Below are 13,523 nucleotides of genomic sequence, written 5' to 3'. Positions count from 1 at the left end.
TTGCCCCGGAAGACTCAAAAGTCCTGCGGGGGTCGACGTCGGTGGATTTGTCGAGTGCATTCGACACATTCCGTTGTCAACCAACAGCCCAGTTCCCTGATAGGAATGCGGATAAAACAAACCCAAAAAAAAAAAAGGACGGGATTGTAGTGACTCCCAGCTGCGGTATTAACCAGAGCAGCCAAAACAAAGGGGGAGGGTGGAGCAGGGTGCCATCTCGCCCGGCCCGCAGCCTCTCGTCTTTTGGGCTCGACGGTCACGCGTCAAAACGTCAGTCTGGAGCGTTGTCCCTTAAATGGAGATGAGCCCATTCCAATTCCAAGTCAGTCCTCGATGCGGCCGGTATTGACCTTGGTTTTACAGCTTGGCGCGGCTCCCTCAACGCTCGGACCGCCGCGAAAGTTGCAGAGCAGGGAAATCGCCGGGAAATGCACAGTCCATGCAGGAGAAGGCGCGAGAAGATATCTTCCTGCCTCCAAACCTCGCTTTTGAGCTTCGAAAACCCGCGGCATCGACTCCCAAGGCTCAAAAAATAAGGCCGAAGGTTAGCAAAATATGGGCGTTGTCCTTTCAGGGTGGGGGTTGAGGGTTGACCTTTTGAAAGGAAGGTCCCTTAATAGCTGTGTGCCAACACGTATGAGGTCACTAAATGACGACTTTGTGCACATGTTCCGATGGGAAAATGTACATTAAACATTTAAAGAACATAAAAGTTATTTGTTACAGTAATGCGACTGGCTATGTGAAGTATGACTTGCAATATCAAAACCCTTGATCAAAACAATAACGCATGCCCACTTGGATAGTACAGTACAAACTGTCAACCCAGTATCAGGCGAGTCTACAAACTACACACACAACAGATGACTATTATCTGATAACTTTATTATCAAGTTAAAAAAAGACAATGAATTACAATATTTACAGAATATCCAGAGATAAATGGAACAAATTTGTAAACAATCATTCTAGGCAATATCACAACCCACCATCAGGTAATCATAGAGTTATGGGAGAAAAGGCATGAAGGAGAGATTCCGAAGGAAAAAAAAAAAAACAACAAAAAAAAAAAATCAAACTCAGAAGAGAAAACAAAACAAAAAAAAAAAACACCAACAAAAGAAATAAAGAGAAACCCAACGGTAACAAAGTAAACATATATACAAGTATCCAGTGTGTTGTCAGCAGGGACTAAGATGGAGGCAACAGCAGGAGTCTGAACGGACCGCAGCGTTGGGGGGGGGGGGGGGGTGATGGATATTTCATCCGAATGTTAAAAATCATGACGGACAGGACAACAAACCGGCGTGGGACAGGTAAGACGCTCCGGACACAGTTTCCCCCTTAGAAACATCCCTCCGAACGGGCTGCCATGCACGGGAGACGAGCTTGTTTTGAACGGATTCCAAACAGTCATTTTTCGAGAAGCCACGGCATTAGGTAACCCTATTCAAATTGTGTTTTTTATTTTTTTTTTCATTTTAAATCAAAATAAAATCAAAAAACCTAAAAGGGTTTTTTTTTTTTTTTTCAGATTCAGCACCAATTCACCCTTTTAAAGTTTGAATTACTTACGAGGGCCGAGGGGGGCTGGGCTGCAGATACTATACCCCCCGAAGCAGACCGGCGGCGTTCATAGCAGCTTCCCTGGTGGTGAATCACCCGGTCCAGCAGCTGAGCCCTGGACGGGACCGAACACGTTTGGGGGGGGGGGGGGGGGGGCTTGGAGATCCACCGGGATCGTTCTTTTTAAAATTCTTCACCACGTTTCTGTCCTTTTTTATTTATTGTTTTTTTTTTTTTTTTTAACTTTTTTTAAACTTTTTTTTAAAGAAAAAATAAATAAATAAACGCCGTAGATCCGCAGATCGGCGGGGAACTGCATTAAATTATTGCCTTAAATTATAACACGACCACATTCGCTCCATCTCTTCTCCATCTGTTCCCTCGCGGTACAAAAACGGAGGAAATATTCTTCATTGCAACCAGACATCGTACGACAGTGTAATAACATTGGAGTGTGGGGGCGGGGGTGGGGGGGGGGGGGGGGGAGGCAAACGCCCGCCCCCGGAGGGTTATTTATAATCTTTTATTAATTTTTTTTTTTTTTGCTTTAGTATGAGAACAACACCTAAAAGAAACCAAAGGGTTAAGTATCCTTTCTGAAACACCACATTTCAAACACATAACAAGTAGTTTTGTTTTCTATACACGGCTGCAAACACGCAGATCGCCCGGACCTGAGCCCCAGAACCCCAGAACCCCAGAACCCCAGAACCCCAGAACCCCAGAACCCCAGAACCCCAGGCGTCCGCTTCTGGAATTCTACGCTTTTTTTCGGCCCAAGATTTCCTCGTCCCGTCGCGGCCGACGCGGTCGGTTTGATCGATATTTTTGGGTTGAAAACAACCGCTCTTCTATTTCAGCCGCGTTTCCCCCTCGGGATCGGGAGAGCGGATTGAGTCGCGGGATGGAAACCCCCCGGCGGTCACCTCGGAATTTCGGGACGTTTGCTTTATCGGTCTCGTCGGGAATTTGATTGGGAGTTTTTTTCCGCGTTCGCTTCTCTTGATTTTCTGATAAGGCTTCGGGGTATTCGAGCAGCAACTTTCGACAAATACAATCTCTGCCTTTTTTTTTTTTTCGTCAACAACAACGACGACGCAGCTTTGTCAAAAAAAAATAAATAAAAATAAAAAGTAAAAAAAAAGAAGCACACAGATGCAGGCGTTGACAGTTATCTTAAGATATACTTATAGAGTATAGAAATTCAAGTAAGGGAGCTTGACTTAAAATAAAAACAACCTTAAAATAAGTCTTTAATGTTCACATTACAGCCCGACCCCCCTCCCTCTCTCGCACACACTTACCGCTAGCACGCAATGTGAAAACCCAATGCAGTCGGGGGGGGAGGGGGTTTCCACTGATGATGAGAACGACACCGGACCCCCATCGCGTCCACGCAATCTCAATCTGTGGACGCGTCGGGACACGGCGGCTTTTCCGCAACGCCAGCCCGGAACGGCGCCACGACACGTCGGCGATTTTTCTCATTTTCATCATCGGTTAAAGGGACCCGACAGCACGCGGGGCACGGGAGCGGAAATGTCAGGGATGCCGCAGGCTGAAGTCTTATACGTAGTATAATAATGAGGAATCTATAATATAGCAATTTGCTAAAAATCTTTGTTGGGAGTCTTGGGGTGGGGGGAAAAAAGGGACGATTACGAGTTACGGAAAAAAACAAAAAAAAAAAAGGGAAAATCGGAATTTCGACTTGAATACGTAAGGTGCGACTATTCCTCAAGGAATACCTATACACAGTTAACACAAGGCTAAAATGGAAAAAAACAAACAAACAACCTTCTCATTTAGGTTCTACGAGAGAAGAAAGGTAGGTCAAACGTGGGCAAGAGAATTCAATTCTTCTCTTTCTTACTTTTTTTTTTTTTCTCGCCATACCTTATAATTTCCTTTAAGGTCGGGGGTACCAATGATTTTGGGATGTGCGGGGGTTTTCTTTTTCGAAAGGTGCTTAAATCAACAAACGCTTCCGTCTTTTTTTAGTTGAGGTTTAGTACAATTTGGAGAACAGCCTCAATAACCACTGCAGCTGGGTGGATTCGTCTCGGCGGAATCTCAACGTAGATTTGACCAGAATGTCAGCGCTAAGATCTCCGTTCACTATTGGTTACCAATATATTAATATAAATAGATCTGTCCTAGGGGACCACACAATTTAGAAGCTCAGCCATTTTTTTTTTTTTGTTTTTTAAATGAGTAGGGTGTGGCGTAACCTAATACTTCTAATGTAACACTTGGAACCCGTGAATGCGCTGACGAATGACAATTAACTTGAATGTTTTTTTTGTTTTTTTTCTGTAACATTTTCGTTTTCCGTCGTCAACACCCCAAACCAGTACTGATCCCAGTAACCCCCCCCCCCGCCCCCATTTTTGTTGAGTCTCGGGAGGCTCCTATTTGTGTTTTTTCTTTTAACCAAACTGTTGATCATTTTTGGTTTCAAGCAATTCCTGGTCTTCCATGAACGGGTCCTGACTCGGGTGCAGCGAGTCAGCGGGGAACGCTCCCTCCGCGCCGTGGCTGCAAAGCTCCGATCCGGGGTCCGTGGCGGCCGACGAGCCGGTGGAAGCGGCGTCGGAGGCTTCCGCTCCCGGTGGGTTGGTGCCCGTGTCCACTTGACTCTTATTGACCACCCTTTAAAAAAAAGGAAAAAAGGGTTAGCGGAAAAATAAGTAGAATGCAGTGGACACAGAGCGCAGGATTCCTGGTCTATAGAAACACAGCAGATTAGACTTGGGGGGAAGGAATATTAATACATTTAGAAAGATAATAATAATAATAATAATAATAATAATAATAATAATATCTTATTATTATAATAATAATAAAATAATATTAACAACAATCAGATAATAACAATAATAATAATAAAATAATAAAAGTAATAATAATAATAATAATAATAATAATAATAATAATAATTATAGTTGCAGGCAGCAATACAGGGGGTCCATCTTATTTGTTTTAGGTATGTTTAACAGTTTTTCGGTTCATGTGAAATGCATCACAATTCATTAAATGTACAGGCATTAAACATGGTGGAGTTAGGTCGTGGAGTTACATCCATAGACTTTTTTTTTTTAATATCGTGACGGACCTGGACATATAAACGTAACGTATTTACATCCTTGCAATTTCATGATGTGATGTGAAATGTTACACTTTGAACAAAGTTTCTTTTTGAAATATTTTGTTAGAGGTAGGATTGAAAGTTAGTATTGTCAGATTCATTGTGGTCTCCTTAATAATTGAAATATTCAGTCTTTTCTTTTTGTCATTTGAAGTGTATATGAATTTGTTATTAAATTATAATTTGTTTGTTGTGGTTCTTCATTACATACTGTGTATTTATTTTCAGTGTCTTCACTATTTATATATATATATATATATTTTACATTTTCGAAAACATTTTTGTTAAGGTCAGTAGTGACAGTAAATTACAGTAAAGTATTTTGCAATTTTCACTTACTCAGTGTTGTCTTTGTGTGTGTACATATTTATCGTACCCTTTTTGCGTTGAAGTACATCTGACAAACAGTGACCGCAGATGCCGTTGTGTCTCGTATACATCAATTATGACATAATCCTTTGTAATTTATTTGTAAAGTTGAGTTTTTTACTTGGATTACATTTTAAGTCGGTTATGTTTCTATGAAATACAAAAAACGTTGTGGTGTTTCTATGAGTAATTAGCATTGCACGGCTTCTATTTTCCCGACACCTCGCTGGATCTTGACCGCTCACTCGGTCGCGCATTTCAGTGGTTTCGAGTGGACGTGTGCGGACTACTTTTTATTGTATTTTTCATTAATCCGGCAAAGCAATGGGGACCACGTATTTAAAATATCAATCTAACAGATCTACTGACATCTACCAGGTAAGAAGCTGTAAAAATATACACGTAAATCGATAGTTTGTAACGTCAAACAAGTACAGAGTTACCGAGTCCATGCCCCACGCTGGACACGGTCCAACGGGACATTCTCAATCGGAATTTGTACATTGATAGTTTATACTATGATGATGTCATAAAGCGTCTTACTGTGAATCTCGTCTCGTTCATTTTATTTATGAATAGTGATGTGTCAGTTAACCAACACAGCTAAAATTTTGGGGTCAAAGTTTTTTTTATTTTTTTATTAATATCTGCTCGGTATGTGGATCGAACTGGATGAAATTGAAACTACAAGATCCTTGTGACATAGCGGTTCTAACGACACCTCAGCCGCGTTCGTAGGTTCTGCCGAAGTAGCTCTCCTAGATAGTTTTAGCCAGGTTGGACATATTTTGGCGTGAAAAGCACATGCCCGTGTCTGTAATATCGATCAAATTTGGCCGTTTTTTCGCTAATATCTGCTCTGTATGTGGATCGATTGGGATGAAACCACGAGGTGCCTGTGACAACGCGGTTCAAACGAGACATCAACCGTGTTCGTGTGTTATGTCGAAGTCGGTGTTCCAGATAGTTTCAGACTTCAAAATTCCAAGAATTTTCCCCAACAATAACAGTAGGGGTCCAGCTTGTAATAATAGTAAATAGTAACAACAATAAAAGCAGAGAAGCTAAATGCATTAATAAAAGTAGGTCAACATTATACTCTTTTTTTTTTTTAGATTTGTGTTGTCTATTTAGACCTTGAAGTATCTCAGCGGATGATTTTCATCAGCGAGCCCTTATTCCTCCCGCGATAGTTTAAGACCCCTTTGAAAGAACAGAAAGAGGCGCAGGAAGATCCTCACATTCCGTGTCGGAGGACGTGCCGCTCCCACTCGGTGCTGTTGGTGAAGCAGCGGCCACAGAACTCGCAGGGGATTCTCTTCTCGGCGCCGCCGGGCGCGGTGCTGCTGCTGCTGCCGCTGCTGCTGCCGCCGCTGGTGCTGCTGCTGGTGCTGCTGCTCCTGCTGCTGGGAGACGCACGGGCTTCTGGGAAACAGAGTGCAGACAGTCAGCCAAGGCCCCTGCTCTACACGGAGACCCTTTCTGAGTGAATTTCAAAGAAGAGGAACATCAGTCGACAAAAGACACGGAGAACGCGTCACTTGGCTTCGCTTTGTCCTTATTGCCTCAACTCGGGGTTCATTGATTTCTATGCACTTTGTAACAGGGACGACTACCCAGCTTCTAATTTAATTTTGCAGCCTTTAAAGCATTTCATCATCTGTAATTGGGTACTTCATTGAAGTAAATTCTATTATTTGATTGTCTGTGAATACTTAAATGTGACTATTATCAATGATATGTAGCAATATAATATAATATATATATATATATATATATTTTATTTTTAAATAATAATATATAATTATAATAATTCATATTATTATTATTTTCCTTCAGTGAGTACTTTAACTACTAAATGCCCTGATAGAATTATACTACAACATAATAAGTAAAGTATTTCATTTGTGTGAGTGGTAAATACACAGTATTTTATCAGTCACTGTCATCTGATTTGAACTACTGCTGAAAGATACACATTTCAGCCCCATGTTGTTTACGATTTGGACTAATACAGCGTTAAGGGTTTTCTGTGCAGGTTTCACATATTATGAGCTTGTTCTCCCAAAGTTTAAATCTTATATAGACCTTAATATTCCTACAGCCAGTTTAAATATGCTACGGTAATCAGTGATTGACTGCAGCAGCCATCGGGCCGAACGCAAGCTGGGAAGTTTTCATTTGGCAAAAAAAAAACAACTCTCCAAAAGTGTGAAAAACCCATTTATCACTTCCTGACCTCCCGCTGTACAAATTGCTCTTGGAGTAATTGAAATAGCGACCGTCATTTCTTTTTCTTCGCCTCACAATGACTCATAGCCAAATATGCCACAATTGAGGCCATCCCATCAAAAGGAGAGGAGTGACAGTGCGAAAGTAAAGGGTGATTTCATCTGAATTTGTACCAGTGAAGCTGGCAAATTAAAACAGTAATCCTCAGCTATTTCCTCTCTCCTTTAATATTTTTTTTCTTGGTTTTAATTATGGTAGAAGCGTTTATTCGATTGACTGAAACACACGTTCATCGGGCAGATTGAAAATTCCAAATTCCTGACCCGGGGTACAGAACAATATGGATGTAGTTAAAGAAGAAAAGTCGCGGCGGTTCTCTGCCGGGCCGCCTGCGTTTACCTGGCGGGGCGGGAGCCTCGGGCTCCTCCTCCTCCTCCTCCTCCTCCTCCTCCTCCTCCTCCTCCAGGCCCTCTTCCTCTTTGAACCCTCCTCCCATCAGCTCGCCGTCCATGTCCCCCAGCTCCGTCACGGCCTTTTCCAGCATCTTCATCTCTTCGTCCTCCCCCAGAGACGCGCTGCCGTCCACCGCCATGTCCACCAGATCCCTCTCCCCCTCCTCCTCCTCGTCCTCCTCGTCCTCCTCGTCCTCCTCCTCCTCGGGGCTGCTCCCTTGGTCCTTCATCATCTCCAGCTGGTCCAGGTTCACCCGGCCCATCAGCTCGAAGTTGCGGACGACCTGATCAAACAACATACCATCAACTAAATCCTCTTTATAATGGGGAAATAGTGTTTTTAATATGTAACGTAGATGTACGACCCAACGATGTGAGCAGTCGTGCTTCAGGCAGCTCAGAGGAATCCTGAAATGAACTACCCCTATTAGTTCATCTTCTATATAATCATGTATAACAACAAAGATTTGCTCAGATGAGGAGCAAATGTGTAAATAGGAGGCATCATGAGTAACGGTTTTAAAAGCATGGCTGCGAAGATTACTGTGAAGAGCCTGCTTCACCTTGTAATAGAGAAGTCCTCTGGGAACGCTGCTCCCATCTCCGACCGGGAAATCAGATCAAAGCTTTCCACACCCGAATATTACATTTTGGCATTACCCTCCGCTCTCCAAGCAGAGACATTGCAGGGATCCCGTCCTGCATTCACTGCAGATCAGTTCGCCATCTTCCAGGGACGTCCCAGATCCAATTTGGGATTCCTTCTCCACGAGTCAGTGAGAGCTTTCTAATCTGTCATTCTGCTTGTATGGTTCCTATTCCCCCCCCCAAAAAAATCATCCTTCAGATACTACATCCAAATATAGCTGCAGGCAGCAGTACACGGGGTCCTGTTTAGTCGTGTTGGGTGCGTTTTACAGTTTCCTGGGTTCTCTGAGCCACAGTCCGATTTTCAGAGTTTACTTCAACGCAGCACGCGTTCAGTGTTTTCGACTGACGCGCTGACGACATTTTAAGGATTAGTTTTCACAATTTTTAAAATTAATCCAGCATGTGGACCACGGATTTAAAACCTCAATGGAACAGATCCACTGACATCTACCAGGAGCTGTAGAAATATACACATAAATCGATAGTTTGGTAATGTCGAAACACTACAAAGTGACCGAGTCCATGCCGCACAATGGACTCGGTCCATCTAGACATTCTCAATCGGAATCTGTACATTTATAGTAAATAACAAGATGATGTCATAAAACGTCTTACTGTATATTTCTCTCATATATTTTCGAACAAGACACGTTACGTGTCAGTTAACCAAGAGCAGCTGAGGATTTTCACTAAAATCCGCTCCGTATGTGGATCGATTTGGATGAAATTTAAACCACGAGATCCTTGTTGTATAACAGCTTGAACGACACCCCAACCGTGTTTCTATCTAACGCCAAAGTATGTCTTACAGATTTCTAGCCATATTATTCTAGCCACATCTATTTTAGCCAGATAGTTTAAGGGCATCATTTCGGCGTCAGACGTACTGGCTCGTCGGTCTTAAAATCGCTCAAAATCTGGGCGGTTTTCCGCCAATGTCTGCTTCGTATGGGGATCGATTTGGATGAAACTTCAATCACGGGGTCTTTGTGACAGCGCGATTCAAACAAGACATCAACCGTGTTCATGTGTTACGCCGAAGTTGGTTTTCCAGATCGTTTAAGGCTTCACAATTCTTCAGAAATACAAATTCCTCCTCATTTTCCCTCTCACAATAACAATAAGGGGCTGCCGTACAATTACCATAGGCACAATTACTGCAGGCTGGACGGCAAAATACATCAGGTCTTTCCTTGTTATTTGCTTTCCTCTTCAAATTGTTTTTATAATTGTATTATTCATATCAGTATTCTTGACGCCAAATCGATGTTTAAATCTCCATTGTACTCGGATTTTCCTTCTTTTCTATTTGACAGGCGAAACTCATCGTATTTGAATGTAAGACGTGGACTATAAAGATGATTTTTAAAGATTGCGCAGCGCCTTCCCCTTGGCTTAGCATTAAATGTTATACCTGTTATGTTGATCTTTTCTTTGCACAACATTCAATTCCACTGTCCTGAACAAACCCATCTTTATAGATGGATGTCAGTCAGAAACGGATGCCATCCCATTATTATATTTAAAAAACAATTTGATGCAAAGGCAATTAGTTGTTGTAAATATGCTGTAGTTGTCTTTTTTTTTTTTTTCCAATTTTCTAAATTTTATACTGTAACTCAAATAGTTTAAATCCAACTGAGTTTATCATCAAAATTTTATAATTCATAAAATGTGTAATTTAAAATGTGGCTTTCACCGAAATTGAAAGCAAGTTTATTTTTCTGTTTTAGTCTTTTACAATCTCAAGATAATTAAAAAAAAAAAGGAAAATGGCCCCGTGCAAAAGTTTGGGAACACTATCAGTTAGTCCTTCATAACTCCTCTTTTGGCAACTTGAGCAGCTTGCAAATGTCTCGTGTGGCCCGCCAAGAGTCTTTCAATTCTTTCTTTGGGGATTTTTCCCTCATTCTTCCTCGCGGAACACTTCGAGTTTGGAAATATTATTTGGCCTCCCTGCACGCATGGTTTGAGATCTGGCCACAGATTTTCAATGATATTTGTGTCCGGAGGACCGCGCGGCGGCCGTTCCCGAAAACCCTCAGCCTTCTTCCCTGGGGGTTGTCCACGGCGGACTTTGAGCTCTGCTTCTGGTCATTGTCTGGCTGGAACGGCCAACCTTTTTACTCAACTTCAGTGTCCTGACCGACTCTTTTGGGCGCGTCTGGAATCCTTCAAGGTCTCCCGGACCTGGGCTCGACTTCAACTGTTCCATTTTCTGATGATGTTTCTGACAGCGAGTGGAAATTGGTGCATTCAAACATTGAGACTTTCTTTTTGCCACCCGTCCCGAACAGGACGTCCTTGGACGGCTCTTTAGAGGAGCCCTGACGGTCTGACGGACAGTTTAGAAAACACAGAGCGACCTCAGAATAAAAAGCAGCTCCCTGGAATTCTATTCACCAACAAGTAAATCACGACAGTAAGTCAGAGGAGTAGAAACCATCTTTTGAAAAAGTAGTCATGAATATTACAGACGGATTCATAAACCTTTGCGAACCCTTGCCCTTTTTTTTAAAATTATTGTGCGAAACGGAATATTATGTCGAAAAAAAAAAAAAAAAAAAAAAAAAGCAATCTTGCTTTAATGCATTGTGTCTCAAGGTGCCCACATTCTTGCATTCCACTGTATATTAAAAATGTGTAGGGGGAAGTGGGAGCAAGAAAATGATTTAAAGTGGAGGCTTAATTTGAAAATATTTGATATTAAAGACGAAACAATATAATAATATCTAATATATCCATAATATCTTGTGCCTGTAAAGACTCTGATGCACTAAATGAAGTTATCTTCCCTTTATTTTTTTGTGTTTGGTTGTATTTCAAACTAAATTCCATTCTGAAAATATAATATAACAAATAATGATAAATAAAAAAATAAATAATATGTGTCCTATATCGACATCAAACAGCCGTACGGAGACACATCCAGGACCAACCAAGACGCTGATCCTCTGAACACCCGGACTCCAACCGACCTTGTGCTCCAGGCGGAGGTGCTCCTCCAGTTGGCCCCGTTGGCTGCTGTCGTAGTAGCAGAGCTGGCACTGGTAGGGTTTGAGCTCGGCGTGCTTCTGGAGATGCCGCTGCAGGGCCTGGTCACTGGAGCAGGTGAACGTGCACTTGTGGCAGCGGAAAACCAGCCCCTGGAGGTGGCGCGACAGCTTGGAGCGGCTGACCTCCAGCGGCACCACGCGTTCCTCTGAGAGCGCAGAGGCGGGGTGTGGGTGGAGGGCAGGATAGAAGGAGGAAAAGGTCATCGGGGGGTTAAAAATAGGGAATTGATATCATATGATAGACAGATAATAGTAAAAATGCACAGCGAATTATCTGTTAACTCCTCGTTGACGTGGATTTAGTTTCACGGTAGGGGTGCCGTTACCTCTGTGCAGGACGATGTGGTCGATCATATTGCTCTTGTGTTTGGTGTGGTAGAGGCAGAAGGGGCAGCGCAGGTCCGTGGGCCCCTCGTCAGAGACGCTGATGGTGTGACCGGCCTCCACGTGCATACTGAGGGTATGCCTGAGGAAAGACAATCCAGAACCAGAAACCGCCATTAATGAGCCGTCCACAACATCTGGTGACATGCCATGTGCACGGTGTCGACACTCCTCAGGACGACGCCGTACGTAATCTACCGCCGGCGGATAGTTATTAAAGGCTCTGAAACTTTGGCACGAAAGGTTTGTATGGAGACGTGCTGTTTACAAATGGATATGCAACAGTTTTAACTCAACATAGCAGAAATATATACGACAGGGCAACACTAAATAAATATTTAAATTATTTTTTAACTCTCTGAAACTCCCATTTAATTTGCATTGTCAGAGCCGCCAAACGGCAAGCAGTTAAGAGAAACCGAAGCTCCACCTGCGGCTGTGTCATTTTAGCTGCGCGGGTATTAGAGTAATTACGGCGCCATCGACTGTTAAACCCCTGCAGATGATTCAGCATTCAGCCGCGCGCCGCATGCGTGCACATGTCACGCCGCTCTTCGCCTCCCCTCGTCTCCCTCCGCCGGCGCCGCGGAGCTACCCGCATCGAGTTCGAATCATTGACGCTGGCCCTTCAGGGCAGTCGCCGGATGTGCGCCGACGAGTTCTCAATCCAGACTCTTCCCGTGCGCGGTGCCCCGGCGGGTGGAAAGGGGCTCTTGCACTTGTATCCGGTTGAATTTACAGACGGGCTCAGGCACTTCGACTCAAGGTCGCTCCGATGGTTAATGCATGCGTTGATTAATATGTCGCGTCGGACAAAAACTTCAAAGAATGAATGTGAAATAGTCAGTCGTCAGTTAGACCGCCAGACAAACAGCTTTTTGGCGTCCGCCTTTGCATTTCCTCGCGGTAGAAATAGAATAAAAAAATACTTGGATCTTAGCTTATTCCAAGTCCTACAATGGTCCCGGCAATGACGTCAGACCGTTCTGACGTTAGACAATCTGCACAATTTTGATTTGAATTCGTAACTGAACTCATCTCTGCCGTTTCGGGTGACTTGTGTCAGTGCGAGTATGGCGCCCAACGTGGAGGAAAGAAACAAAACAGCAGAGTTCCCCGAGATCGGAGGGGGGATCGGCGCCGCGCGCGGACGGTGCCGCACGTCGGTACGCGTCGTGGTAAAACGCTGTGGAAGCTCTGTTCCCAACGCGCGCTCCGTGAATTCCCTTCGTTATCAGTAGCGGCTCTTTTCGCCACGCCCCCCCGTCGAGGCCGTCCTTACTTGTAGCAGGTGAAGAAGGAGCAGTCCTTGCACTTGAACAGCTTCTTCCCGCCGTGGCGGTCCCGGTAGTGCCGCCGGAGGCTTTGCATGTAGTCCGAGCTGAACTCGCAGAACTCGCAGCTGAGGACGCTGTCGGCGCCTGGCGGGCCGCCGAGCTGCGTGCGGGACGCCAGCTGGTACTGGTCGAGCTGCTGGCGGACGTCGGCCGGCTCCAGGTAGACGGGGTCTGCGGAGAGACACAGTTTGTAGGGAGGTCGAGCCGAAACGGGGGGCGGGGGTGTGTGGGCGCGGTCCCGGCGTGATGTGACGCGGCGATAATAATGCGGCGTAAGGAGAGACGGGGAACTTTTGAAATGACCTGCTGTTGAACAGGACACCCCTCA

At 44.1% G+C, this 13,523-nt stretch overlaps 1 protein-coding gene across 1 annotated transcript in view; it reads right to left on the bottom strand.

The window, feature by feature from the left end:
- Window positions 1-2,299: 2,299 nt before the first annotated feature.
- The window catches only part of znf462 (zinc finger protein 462), a 43,804-nt gene continuing 32,580 nt past the window's right edge, over window positions 2,300-13,523 (bottom strand). Inside the window, exons 8-14 of the mRNA XM_080017626.1 lie at window positions 13,141-13,366; window positions 11,801-11,940; window positions 11,397-11,620; window positions 7,801-8,051; window positions 7,715-7,755; window positions 6,325-6,508; window positions 2,300-4,218 (exon numbers count right to left, since the gene is read on the bottom strand). Of these exons, the coding sequence (XP_079873752.1) occupies window positions 3,996-4,218; window positions 6,325-6,508; window positions 7,715-7,755; window positions 7,801-8,051; window positions 11,397-11,620; window positions 11,801-11,940; window positions 13,141-13,366 (1,289 nt within the window). The 3' untranslated portion in view covers window positions 2,300-3,995. The remainder of the gene's footprint in view (window positions 4,219-6,324; window positions 6,509-7,714; window positions 7,756-7,800; window positions 8,052-11,396; window positions 11,621-11,800; window positions 11,941-13,140; window positions 13,367-13,523) is intronic.

Source organism: Zeus faber (assembly GCF_960531495.2).
Source record: "Zeus faber genome assembly, chromosome: 17".
Classification (NCBI taxonomy): domain Eukaryota; kingdom Metazoa; phylum Chordata; class Actinopteri; order Zeiformes; family Zeidae; genus Zeus; species Zeus faber.
Note: the sequence above shows the minus strand (reverse complement) of the source record. Positions and strands in the feature narration are given on the sequence as shown.